The sequence below is a fragment of the Thunnus albacares genome, chromosome 20 (assembly GCF_914725855.1).
Source record: "Thunnus albacares chromosome 20, fThuAlb1.1, whole genome shotgun sequence".
NCBI classification, from domain to species: domain Eukaryota; kingdom Metazoa; phylum Chordata; class Actinopteri; order Scombriformes; family Scombridae; genus Thunnus; species Thunnus albacares.
The window spans coordinates 14184649-14198277 of record NC_058125.1 but is presented as its reverse complement, the minus strand read 5'-3'; the positions used below and the strand labels follow the sequence as shown (position 1 = coordinate 14198277).

At 39.5% G+C, this 13629-nt stretch overlaps 1 protein-coding gene across 1 annotated transcript in view; it reads left to right on the top strand.

The window, feature by feature from the left end:
- nrg3b (neuregulin 3b) overlaps positions 1-13629 on the top strand; it is a 202481-nt gene that overhangs the window by 175786 nt on the left and 13066 nt on the right. The window contains exons 4-6 of the mRNA XM_044338756.1: positions 2946-2972; positions 7377-7479; positions 9816-9942. Coding sequence (XP_044194691.1) covers positions 2946-2972; positions 7377-7479; positions 9816-9942 — 257 coding nt within the window. The remainder of the gene's footprint in view (positions 1-2945; positions 2973-7376; positions 7480-9815; positions 9943-13629) is intronic.

The window sequence follows — 13629 nt, the reverse complement described above, 5'->3', positions numbered from 1 at the left end:
GTTTTTCACTTGCATGTTTGCATGCCGAGTTTAATTCTATATCTTCATTCATTGAGCAGGCAGCATTACACACAGATGACACCCTGGGGTTAGAAAAAGTTTTATCTGTGATGCACACTTTTCTCCTTTCAGCTTTTTCTTTTTTTTTCTGAAAACAATCTCTGTGCACTTTGCAATCACAAATAATCCTTCGCCCCTCATCCTTTGTCTCGGTATTGACCGGCCACAAAGCGGCCACTCAAGAGAGCAGTCTGCACTGGCTTGCACTCAGCACCGCTCCATCATACACACATCCTCACAGAGGAAGAAAGAGAAGTGGAGACTGTTGTGCACATCTCAAAAGCTCAGCAACAAAAGGTAAAAGAGACACCCCGCCAGGTGCTCCAGCTATACTGCTGTGAACTCAGCTTTGGAAATGAGATGGGGAGAAGGTGCTGGGCTCTTACATATTGGTGCACAGTGGGGAAGCGGTGAGGTCTTTAATTGGAGGCATGGAAGTGTAGGAAGACTGCAATTTAGTTTACCTGGTAAAGAACCTGGACAAGTTACTTCCTTAACTGTGAGAGAGTTAAGGGCATGCCACTAATGGTGTTCGCTTGGGCCAGTTTCACCTTTGAGACTATGGAGGTAATGTCTGGTGGAAGATTGAGGAGGGAGGGAAAGCAAGCTTTTGGTTTTACCCAGCTAAATTACAAAGAGGAAGAAAACAAGCCTCTAATTTGAACTGTTTATCTCGGATAGATATTAAGCCTGGAGTAAGTAGCTACAAAGGATATTGGGTTCAATAACACACACACAGGCAAACACTCGCACACATTGACTCCCCAGTTCCCTGCTCACCCAAGTGAAGGAGGGGATTAAGGATTTGATTCACTTCTGCCATTGTCTCTCCCACCTGCCAGATTTCTGCCTCTTAATCAGGCCAAAAGCATCTGACATGATGCACAGGTATTCTCCAAGCTTGCTCAAGGCTCCCACAAGACGCCGTAAATGATTCCCCGGGGTGCTTTGAGTTGCCAGTGCGGAGGATTGGGAGCCTGCACATATTATGATTGGTGAATGTCTCCAGACAAGGCGATGCCAGAGGAAGGGATGTGTATCAGTGTTGTAATGACATCATCTGCACAGGCTGTGACAGTCAGGGCGATTTAGAGTGGAAAAGTGTTGGCTGTTGCCATGGGCAATCACAGGGAAAGGCTTGAATGGATAATACAGATCAGGCAACATCAGTAAGATGCTGCATTCACTTCCTCGGCCTTGCCAAGTGATTGCCACGGTGACAGTAAGCGCCTAGTAACAAAAGTGTGAGCCCTATCTTAATCACGCCGTTATATCTAGAAACTCCTCATGGCAAAAATCATAATGTCCGCCGGCCAGAATTGATTGGCTCTTAACTGTTTTAATCATTAGTTTGTGAGTTGCAATGAGACTGACTATGAATCAGCGGGAGCGTATAATAAATGCTGACACTTGTTTATTAATCCTTGAGGCTGCAGGAGATAAATCTGGAAATGATGAACTTACTGTACATTGTGTTCAATAAAAGCATGATGACACCTGCTTCCTTTCTAAACACAAGCATAAAGGAATGAGTTGATTGATTAAATTGGGGATTTCAGACCTGCTTTCAGGCTTTTTTTTCTCTTTTTTCTCGTTATCACTGTTATGATGAAAATCCCCTTGCCTCATTAAGAATCTGTCAGCGAAGTCTTATAGTAAATGGCTTCATATAAAGTAAGTTATTTTAATATTTTCCAGGTTAAATTCTCACTAAAACTTTCCCTAAATGGCATAAGTTTGCTTTCTGTATTTAAAATTTGATCATTAAAAAGACATATTTCCTCAAATTGCTCCCTTAATTGAGTGAGATAACCCCATACAATTATCATAATCCATTCATTCTAATGTTCATTTGTCTTGTGCCTATCTGGATCTCAGTCCTCTATATGTTCTCAAACCTTTAAAGCCAAAGCACTGACAGATTCTCCCATGGCACAATCAAAATGCATCCAGAAACAGATTTTTTATTTTTTGTGGGGTTTTTTTTGCCATTTTTTGACCACCACATAATCTGTCGAGAGCTTGGCAAGCCGCATTCTATTTAAAACTCAGACCACCTCTGTCAGAAAAGCAATTACTAGTGAGGGTTTCATTTTAATTTAAATGAGATTACATTACAGTGACATGAAAAAGGGGCACTGTCAGGGTGGAAAGAATACGAGAGCTCCTTTTTATCTGTTTCCCCAGCACTGGGATTGGGGGAAAAAGACTTGCATGAAGAAAGACTGTGTAGTATGTATGTGAGAGAGAGTGCATGTCAAAGAGTGTGTGTGTGAGACAGAGAGAGACAAAGAAATACAGACAAGAGTGTAATGTACTGTATGCCTATGGGTGCGCAAGCATTGTGTGTGCATGCGTGTGTTAGCGTGGCGCATCTTTAAGCGACCAGCTTGTGAATATTGAAACGCTCGCTATGCTTGGAGACAGAGGAGAACAATTACTGCAATGCCGCGGGCTCAAATCAATATAAAAGCCCTGTGCAAAGCAACATCAGTGACATAAAGCTATATGATATGTCATTTTCAACTTTTATTTTCATGATCCTTCCTCTAATCCTCTCAGCCCACATATCTTTGTTGTTTTCTTTCTTCATTCGAAGCCTCTGCAGGCTGTGTGCATTCAGAGTGTATCACGGAAAGGCATTACCAAGCATCCGGGGTTGGCTTGCTCATTACCTGGTGCACAAGGGAGAGTCATGTCACAGGAAGCCGTCAAACCAAATTTATGGTCAAGTTGCAGCATGTGTCTCTGCCTAAAGTGAATTCTGAGTAAGACAGAGGCGCATCATGTTCTAACTGCTTTATACTCTTCTCTCTCTCCCTCTCACCCTCTCTGTTTATCCATTCCCTCCCTTTTCTCATGCTATCCGGCCTCGAATGGAACAGCGGATGAACTTGGGATCGAGTTCATGGGTAAGACAACTTTTCATTGAATGTGTGGAGTGTTCGATCTTTCATGTGCCTTGTGTCTGTGAAATACCATACAAAACACACAATCCATCACAACAAGGCCGCTCACCTTGGAAAATTAATGTGGGCCAGTCGCCATGGAAACACAGTGGTGGTGAATTAGGTGTGTTCTGTCTGCATGAAGAAGAGTACCGTAAGAGAGGAGTGATGTAATGAGGATAGAGCAATAAAGACAGATCGTATGCGTGAATGTGTGTCTACCTTCCTGCTACATGTATGTACAGTCATTCTAGCAGCACTTTATGAAAATGTTACAGCATATATGATGCGAGAAATGTCATCCAGTTAACAAAACAAAGCCATTTTTACCTGTTTGTGTTTAATGGTGTGTGTACTTCATCTGGATTTGCAAAAGAATTCATCTAAAATAATGCAAAAATGAGCAAAAAGTCCACCAGTAGCAATAGAAATACAATATAAAACTCTTTGGAATTGCCTTGATATTATTTTAGGTGCCTTTACACCTTGCAGGTGGTTAACAAATCTTTAAAAACCAAATTATCAGCCTCTCTTCCTTTAATAATGACCCACTGTTCTTTGTCCAGAGGGAATATACAATCATACCCCTCCTAACACACACACACACACACACACACACGGGCTCCACCACATTCATACTGCTTTTCATTTTCTCTTTTTTGCCATCTCTCCCTTGCTCTCTGCCTCCCTTTTGTGCATATAAAAAACCAACATTGCGTGTTGTGAAGTTTTCCATTAACACGGCTCCATACGCCGCCGTCGTATCACACGCTTGCTTCAGGAAATAGGAAGAAGGAGAAGAGAGTCTGAAAGAGAAGCCTGCGCACAACATTCCTCAGTTGAGTGACTTTAATCTGGGGACTAAATTAGTTCAGAATGCTACTGCAGGTGGGTGGATGCATTAGAGAAAATGAGAACAGAATTGATCGATTGATAGCTGGAAAGATGACAGACAGAAGCACAGATAGTTGTTGTTTTTTGTTTTTTTGGGGGGCTTTGAGGTAAGCACTATGCATACTCACCTGCTTATTCATTGTGTTCCATTATGACTTCTTCTTCAGCTTTAGCAGCGAATCTTTCGATAGTTGTTATATAAGTCCAATATGTGACAGTCTGCGTCTGAGACAGTCAGAATACAGCAAAGCTGTCTTTTGATTCTCTTACATTCTGTGTGTATCTCACTAGTTTGCTCTGATGTATTTCAGTCTGAATACCCCATTTTGTCATGGCTACTTTAGCATGGTCTTCATTAGAGCGTTTTTCTTGTCATGTGTGAAGTGGTTGCTATACGGCATAGCTGGCCATATGGGATTGTCTTGTCCTTGTGTCAATACGACATGGCTCAGTCAGTATAGCTGAGGCTGTTCGGTTCGTTCCATTTTCAAACATGCTCATGCATCTAATTTCAAGAATGCCTCGTAGGCATCGGGCATGAAAGGCCTGTAATGGTTTTATGTACAGACTGCATGTTGGTTTTTCCTTGCAGCCATTCAGCAGAGCTTTGTAGACAGCTGTTTTTATGTTCTGATTTTAAAAAAACCCTATTTCATCTATCCAAAAAAGGCAGAGGCTTGTCTCAGGTTGTGCTCCACATGAACGCTGATGATGTGGCAGCAGGGGAAGATATTCCCCATATATTTCAAAGATGCAACTGTTGAGAGGTCATTTCACTGATGGTAAAGGCTGGAGGGTTTTCAGGGGCACCAATATACAAGTGACACATTACTTATAAACAAAGAACAGAGGCAACTTATCTGGTTCATTTGTAAAGTGCAGCTTGAAGACATTCCACTGCTGTGTTCCTGACAAATTACAGGACAGGTCAAGAATCTGCGAGTCAACAACTTCTGGGCATCTCCACCACTCAGACGTATTATATTAGCATCAAATGTGCGATTGGTTACACAATGCACAATAGAACCTGACAGGTAAATCACAGAGCTGATATTGGCTTATCATACATGCTGTATACATCATCTTATATGCTGGCACATATAGAAAGACAGAAATATTAATGAAGGTAAAATAGCACCATAAAAATATATTTGATCATTTTATGTAATTGGAGTTTAATATATTTTTTGTTTTATTCGTGCTTTAGACATAAATTGTATTTAATATACAGTATATACAGTTTATGGTATTGCTGTAATTTAATTTCCCATAAAAAATAATTGTATAAAATGTTCTCATATCTTATGTTTTTGCAAAAAGTTTTTCTACAAACCTACAAATCCTTTGTGTACATACCATTATTACAACTCCTGATAAACAAATTAATGATATTTGAAGGATATTGCTAGCCTAAATGTGTATTATATGTTTATGAAAAAACATGACTATAGGCAGATTTATTAAGTTTTGTAATATTCTCAAATATTGATATTGTCAACCTCAAAAAGTACCAGTCAGGCTCGAATGCACATTAAGTCTTAAACTAGTAAATCACAGTCTCTTTTCAAGATGATAAAATACCAGCAAAAACAAATAACTATAATATTAATCCTAATCTCCAACCATATTTGTTGTAACAAAAGCAAAACCCAATATATTGATGGCCAAAGAGCAAAACCTCCTATCTGAAAAATGCACTTTTTTGAGAAAACTTGTTTTAAAAAAACTTGTTTTCTTGCAGAATGTTATCTGTTAAGGATACCCAATACATAATACACTGTTTTTGGACAATATTATTATATTATGTGGTATTGTTTACGGTATGTTTGTATGGTTATTACGATATTGTTGACACATAATATACTAATATAGTTCAAAAACAGTGTATTATGCATTGGATATCCTTCACAAATAGCATTCTGCAAGAAAACAATAAAGGTTTTTGTAGTTTTCTCAAAAAAGTGCATTTTTCAGATAGGAGGTTTTGCTCTTCGGCCATCGATATGATCATATGCATATGTATTACAGCCATTTTTGATTCATCAATTCAAAATACCATATTGCTACATGGATACTAATTTGTCATTTAGCCAGCATTAAATGTGCAATTGTATGTCACAGCTGGCAACTGCTGCAGCATTTCTTCAGACTTGCTCTATTTTATTTTAAGTATATCCTGCCTCCTTCTCACAAGAGCTGAGTGGGCAGTTTGAACCTCTGATATATATATTTATCCACATATTGTATCCCCGGGATGTGTTCTGATGTTATCTTTATCTTATGCCAGAAGCATTCTAATATTATAAAGGTTTCCCTCGGGTTTGAACTCAGTTACACCATACTATCTTTTAAATGTATTGATACAGCACTGACGTAACGCAGAGGAGGAAAATGGAACGAAATGCTTGGTTGCACCCCTGTGTGAGCTTTGAACACAGGAAGCTCTCTAACAGTCCACTCTGCCCCTAAAACAAGAGTTGCAGGAAGTTGATAAACCTGGGCAGACAAGCATGGATGAAGAAGACCTCCCAGGACAGTTCTCTGTTGACAGCACAAAAAGCCACAGACAAGCCCTCAAAGGTCACGAACAGGTTGCGGCGATGTTTTCTGCACTTTTCCTGCAGTTGTCAAGGTGGCGAGATCAGACTCGGGGGAATTATTGTTTTTGAGTGATTGAGTCATGTCACAGGAGGTTGTGTTCAAGGTCATGAGTGACAGTGGGACAGAGAAGTCTCTCTAACTCAGTGGATGTCAGTGGATTAGTTACATACCATGTTGCAGTGTTTGGACGGACAGCTTTATCGTGCTCATCCTGTCCACTACACAGTTTGTTGTGAGAGTTTTTTTTTTTTTTTCTCAATAAGCCAGTGCATGCACCGCCTTCACCCCCCCCCCCCCGCATCATGCACTATGGTAAGTAGTGCAGCTCCACAATCCAGCTGCTCAGCCAGACAGATATCTGCTGGGATCAACTGCTACTTGTCCCAGCTGCTTGTGACCTTAAGCCTCTGTTGCTGATGTGCAGGGGTCTGACAAGAAGCTCCGGGAGCATTCATTTGCTGCTAATTCCCTGTCGCCATCAGTCTCCCAATGCTGACACACATACAGTATAGGCACGCACACACACTCAGCGCGGCCCCTGCTGTGCAGACAGTCCATCGGTGCGCCTGCTGGGTTTGTCTGAACGAAATGATTATCACACTTCAGTTAGCACATGTCACTGAGCCCTGCCTGTGTCTGCCATGCCCCTATCCTGTGCTCAAACACTGACATTTACTGACAGCAGCAATGGTCGCTTTATGCTAATGCACATTGTGGGTGGATGTCTGTGTGTGTTCGTCCGCCCGTGTTTTTGTGTGTTCGGTATGTTAATTCGTGATACATCTCTCCCTCTCCGCTCAATCACAGCCGCAGCCATATCCTTTGTGTCACAGTAGAATTTCAATGGCCTTAACTGTATTCTCTCCTCCACAGAGAGCGGTGACACCTACCAGAGGCAGGTGCTGTCCATCTTCAGCATTGCCTCAGGGATCTGTCTTCTTGGAGTGGCATGTATGGCTCTCTACCGCCGCAACAAGTAAGCGATGCCAGCCAGCACCACATTAGTGGAGTATCCCCCCCCAGCTGTGCAGAAAGAGCACTTTACTATCATGGCATGGAGCCCAATGAAATTCTGAGTCAGCTAGAGGATGTTTTAAGCAAGGCATCAAATCTAAATTGTGCAGGATGCATTTGGGACAGATACTCATGTAAGAAAAAGAAGTAATGGCAGAGTGTAAAGGGGGCGTTAATGTAGGTTGTGTTGATTGAATGGGACTTTATAAACAAAATCAGGGGTTTATTTTCGGTAGTGTAGAGTAGAGCTCTTAAGAAGTGCAGCATCTGTCAGCGTGACCAGAGAGCTCTGGCTCACTGGTAGTATGAGTGCACCGGAAATGATCCAAACCCAGAGTCCTCGTTAAATTTAATCTCTTTTTCCTCCAAATGTAGTTTGACAGTGTCGCTCAGATAGATGGTTTCTCTTTGCTAATGCTTAGGTTTATTCCGCTCCCTAGTAAAGACCCAAAATTTCCTTTGTATCAGTGCTTCACAGAGACAATTAGCGCAGTTGCATTCCCCATATTGTTTGAAGACTATACAGAGGAGTTAGAGATAAGACAGCTACTTCTACATTTTTAAAGACCCAAAGAAAAGAAAAGAAGAAGAAAAGAAGAAAAGAAGAAAATCAAAGCCTAGTTAATTATATGTGGTTGTTACATTTAGTAATCAAGCAGGATATGGAAGAGGGACTACATATCACAATAGTGCTGATGCTTGCCTAATATCCACCAGCAGTCGCTGATTATCTTAGATTGGACTATGAAATTAGCTTAATTAGATAATATGTATTGTACTATATTATACAGTATTATTGAACAGGTTCTTTGAAGTTGTAATTGAGTTAATTGTGCTCTCAGAGAAGCAGGTGTTCAGTCATCACTCAATCTAGATTTTTGTTCTTTTGTACCAGTTTTGCTTTCCACATTTCAACTCCTCGCTTTGTCCTTCACTCAGGAAAAACTCGACAGGGCTCGGCTGCGGAGAGAGAGTTTAGCAACCTAGTGTTAAAAAATGAACATTTAATGGCGAATTAACATTTAATCCAAAAGTCTTAAGCATCAATTAATTTTTAATCCAATCAAAGTTTAATCCAAAAATGAAGGAACACTCTCATATTTAGCATAGCTAAAAGATGCCATTTTGCTTTTTCTGTCTCACATTTTGCTTTTTTATCATTAAGGGAAAAGATCAGTAGCAATTATATGATGTAGGTGAAATAAATGATATTATGCTAAATAACTGGAAACTCTGCTTTAGTTGATAAATTAACACCACTTAACCATCCAAGCAAAATGTTCCCTTCGTAGTCTGAACTAATCATACGTACATCATCCATACATTAAATCACCGTTACAAGCTCTGGTTTTCTTTATAGTTTTAAAGTAAAGATCTGGACTCTGTTGTCTCTGGTGACATTTCCTGGAAATCTTTGTCTTTCTTTCTTTTCCCTGAATATTATCACAAGAGCATGTAATGTTCGTTTCACGGTACATTGCCTGGATTCAATTTTCACTTGTGCAAAGACATCTTCTCTCCTAATGCTATTTTTGTAGCCCTTTTTCAGCACTTTTCATCACCATCAAGCTTTCAGTTACACCTCTGACAGATACAAATTGACTGGTGCTGATTTTGTCACCCTGACCTTTCAAGGCTCTCATACATTTACGTTTGACAAATGTTGTCAGATCTCGCAGTTTCACCGTTAAGACAAATCAAAAATTGCTTTTTAAAAATCTGAGTAATAAAAATGTGCATTTGTACATTGTCACATTTTCAATACACATGCCTACAATGTATAGTTTTAAATCCTTCCTGGCATACAGTAGACAACTGTGACAGTTTTATTGGCAGTTCTCATCTCAAGGCTCATGTACTGTATTTGATGTATGTGCCTGTTTTTACACACATACAGTAAAGTGGGTGTCAGGAATAAAAGGTAACAGGTCAATAAAAATTATCACCTACCATTTCTGTTAGATGTGTGTGTGTGTGTGTGTGTGTGTGTGTGTGAGAAGAGATGGCTAAGAGAGTCGTAGAAATCAATGACTAGACTAAAAACAGTTATCGGAGGGTGTTATCATTAGAGAGAAGGTTTCGACCGCTACAAATAGAAAATACTGCCAGACATTTTATAGCCAACTGTACCACCATGGTCATCTTTTCTATTCCAGCCCATTTCTGTCTCATGGAAATATTGTTGCTTTTTAATTACTTTTTAATTAATCTGTATTTATGAGAGACTTGAAAAATTGCAAACCTATCCTTTAAGTCTAGAAATTATAGCTGTAATATTGTAATTTCTATTTCCTTCAGGAGACACAGGGAAAAACTCCAGGCTCATTTCTCCGATGGCCGCAGCCTGAGGGACTGCAGCATCAACGCCTCTGGCCTCATGTCCAAATCTGCACCTCGGCCTCAATACAGCCTTCAGCTCCAAAAGGCAAGTCTTAACCTATAATTGATTTATTTCCAATCATTATCATCTTTAGAATATCATTTTTAGAGCACTGAAAACAGAGTGCTTGACAGGATGATGTATAATGTATGTCTTAATAATCTCTGTACTGGCTCAAGCCTTTTGTTCACGCTCATATCTGACAAGGCTCGAGAGACAGCGGGGTATTATGGTTTAAAATAAATGCATCATGTGTTATATAGGAAAAATCTACTTGTCATGTTCACAATGACAGATTCCCTTGACGAACTGCAGATTGGAAATTCTAATCTGTAGCGTGTCAGGGATCCTGTATTCACTGTGCAAGCACAGCAGCAGTACTATATAGTAGAGAAATAATGTTAAGTGGCACTTTTCTCGTGGCCCTTTCACTACTCAGAACGCCAAAACTGTATTTTCAGACTGCCTTCCAGTCACTTTTTTTTTGTATTTTTTCGTAACAGAGTTAAAAAACAATTAGGAACCCTCAAAGAGCTTTTGAATGAAAAGAAAAATGAAGTTATGTGATTGAATTATTGATTAATGAAGAGACATAATACCAAGACATTCTGGAGAGAAACCCAATGAGCCAAAGGAGAGAAAATCTAATTTGGGCAACTCTTTCCAACAGTAAAAAAAAAAAAGCATGAAAGAGAGAGGACAGGGTGTAGACACAAAAGAAAAAGTTGCTGGAAAAACGACTTACAAGCCACCACATCCTGCGGCAGATGCTGCAGGAGAGAGAGCTGACCCCGACATCCATGGAAGAGCAAGTGTAGGATGTAGGTGTCACCGATAAGGCTGATGGTCTCTACAGAATCCCAGGGTAATTGCAGCCTAATGCACACTTGTAAAGGTCTCATCAAGAGAGTGCAATCGCCACAGTGCATTAGCACTTCCCTGAATGCGTCCTCTTTGTATGGAGTTAGAAAATGGTCACATATTGTGTTCATTTATAATTTGCTCCTCAACTTCTTTGTCTTTTTGATAACGTTATTTTTGGTGAGGAATTTGCTCAGCGTGCAGCTTTCTGTCATTGTTAGATGATGTTATATCCAACTCTACTTTCTTATAATGTGCTAATGTGCTCCAGCTGTTTATACTGCAGATGTGGAAATTTCCTGGTATAACTGACCCTTACAAACTGTAAGGAGATAAATAAATAAATCCTGTAGTACATGTCAGTCAGCCACGATCACAGTTGTTCATATTGTCTGCCATTTGCATGATCTTCTTTGTCTTTTTTGTTTTATCTTCTTCCTTTTTTTTCTTCTTTTTTATTCATGTCCTGATTTAAAATAATCTCATCTGTTCTTACTGGAGATTGCAATATGATCCTTTTCTTCCTCAGTAAGATAGAAGGCTTTTTGGCCTCTTCAAACACCAAGAAAAGCCAGAGTGATTTACTGCAGTGCCTTCAAGCCTTCAACTCAATCAGTATTGTGTACTGCATGTGTTTGTGTGTGTCTGTGAATGTCTGTGTACTTGCTTGTCTTTCCAGATAACCTTTTCTTTTTTCTTTTTAATTTTGTGTAAGACAAGTGATTAACAAACAAACAAAACCCATATATGACACAGGACAGTACAAACGGGAGAAGCAACAGGACCAGACTATAACTCAGACAAAACAACATGAACAAAAATAAATAAATACAATTTTGGCTTAATACTAGATGCATGTGTGTAGGTGTGTCTGTGACCGTGTCTGTGTGTTAATGTGGGTAGGTGATAAGTAAGGTGTAAGGATATAGAGGGGAGAGAGTGCAGAAGGGACAGAAGAAGAAGAAGAAGAAGAAGAAGAAGAAAGCTACAGTGCTGTTGGGAAAGTATTTCTGGTTGGGGCACCAGGGTGACACTAGGATGGGTCAGGCGAGCTGGGGCAACTCTCTAATAACATTTTGTGACAATAATAGTGACGGTGATAATGATATCACCATTACAACAACAACAGCCATAATATTAATATCAATAATGATAATAATAATAAATAATAACAATAGTAACATAATAATAACATCACAATGAGGATGTTAGTAATAATCATTGGTAGCAGTAATAGTATTGGTGATAGTACTGAATATCATAGCAACAGCAACAACAGTGATATAATAATATAGTGTTAACGTCATAATCAGAAATAAATATTGAAAAAAAGAAAAGATTACACATATCATATCAATAATTATACAAACAAGAGTATTGATAATAATGATAACTGACACTGTCACAGTAACAATAATAAAACGTGACAGCACTAATAATAAAAAAATAATAACATAATGGCAATAATAATAATAGATACCTGCATTACCAACAGGCAGTTGTGGCTCAGGAGGTAGAGCGAGTCATCCACTAATCGGACAATGTCGAATGCCTCATGTCGAAGTGTCCTTGGGCAAGATACTGATGCTAAATTGCTCCCGAAGGCTGTGCTATCAGTGTGTGTGTGACTCCTGATGTGCAGGCACCCTGCATGGCAGCCTCTGCCATCAGTGTATGAATGTGTGTTTGAATAGGTGAATTTTGGCATTTAGTGTAAAACGCTTTGAGTGGTCTAGAAGACTAGAAAGGCGTTGTGTAAATGCAGTCCATTTACCATAATAATCAATAATAAGAATATTAATAAAACCATTGCTACTAATCACTACTACCACCACATTAATAATAACAATAATAATAACGATACTAGTAACAAAACCTGAATAAAAGAAAAAAGATATAATATTCCTAATGTAGTTTAATTTGCTAGCTTGCCTGCCTTTTCCTCTTTTTTTTTCTTTTTTCATTTGCATGATTTTCCCTTAAATATGTGTGTGTAAAGGTAGGGAACACACTTCACTGATTACAAATAAGATGCAGCTCAGATTACATGAAAATGTATCTCTCGGGCTGGTGTTTTAGACACGGTTGCATTTTGTTGTCTGAAATTCTTAGTTCAGGTTCAGCCTTATTCTGTCTTTTTTTTTCTGTGTTAGTACTTTGCCAAATGTAGCCTCTGCTGAGGCTCTTTAATAATGCAACAGTGTCTAGTGTCACCCACTGAAACAAACACCCCTCGAGCTACTGGCCCCACCCACGGAACTGCAGTTGGCACAATCTCAAAGCTTTTTGAGGGTGTCATTTGAAATTATGGCTTTGAGCTGTTGACAGTTGAAAAGTGGTGGAACATTAAATATAAATGTCGGAGCTGTTAAATTGAAATAAGCAAGAACAAATTCAAATGTGCAAAACTCAAAATGCAAGAAGCAGCAAATAATTTCACTCTTGCACATACAACTCAAAAACCTGAAGTGTTGCAACTGTAACGAGTCCGCAAAGTTCTACCGACACCAAACCAGTTTCAGCGCATCAAAGCCCAGTTTAATGTATTTTAGTCAGATACAGGTCCATTGTCCCATAGCACAAACACAGGCTATTATATTAACACCATGACTGAGCGAATGTGGTGACAGCAATGTATGAGGGCTCAGCATGCAGTGAAGCTGTGTTTCCAGCCACAAAATGCTTTCAGAGGTGGACACAGGGAGGAAGCCAACGGGAAGGAAAAGACAAAAGTAAAAGACAGTAATAATAACACCACAACACAGAAACACAAGCTATAATAGAACAGCATGAGGGAAGCTTAAGGTGGGATGTGAAAGATCACCGGCTATAAGCACCCAGGAGGGGGCATGAGCTGCACAGGCCAAGGAA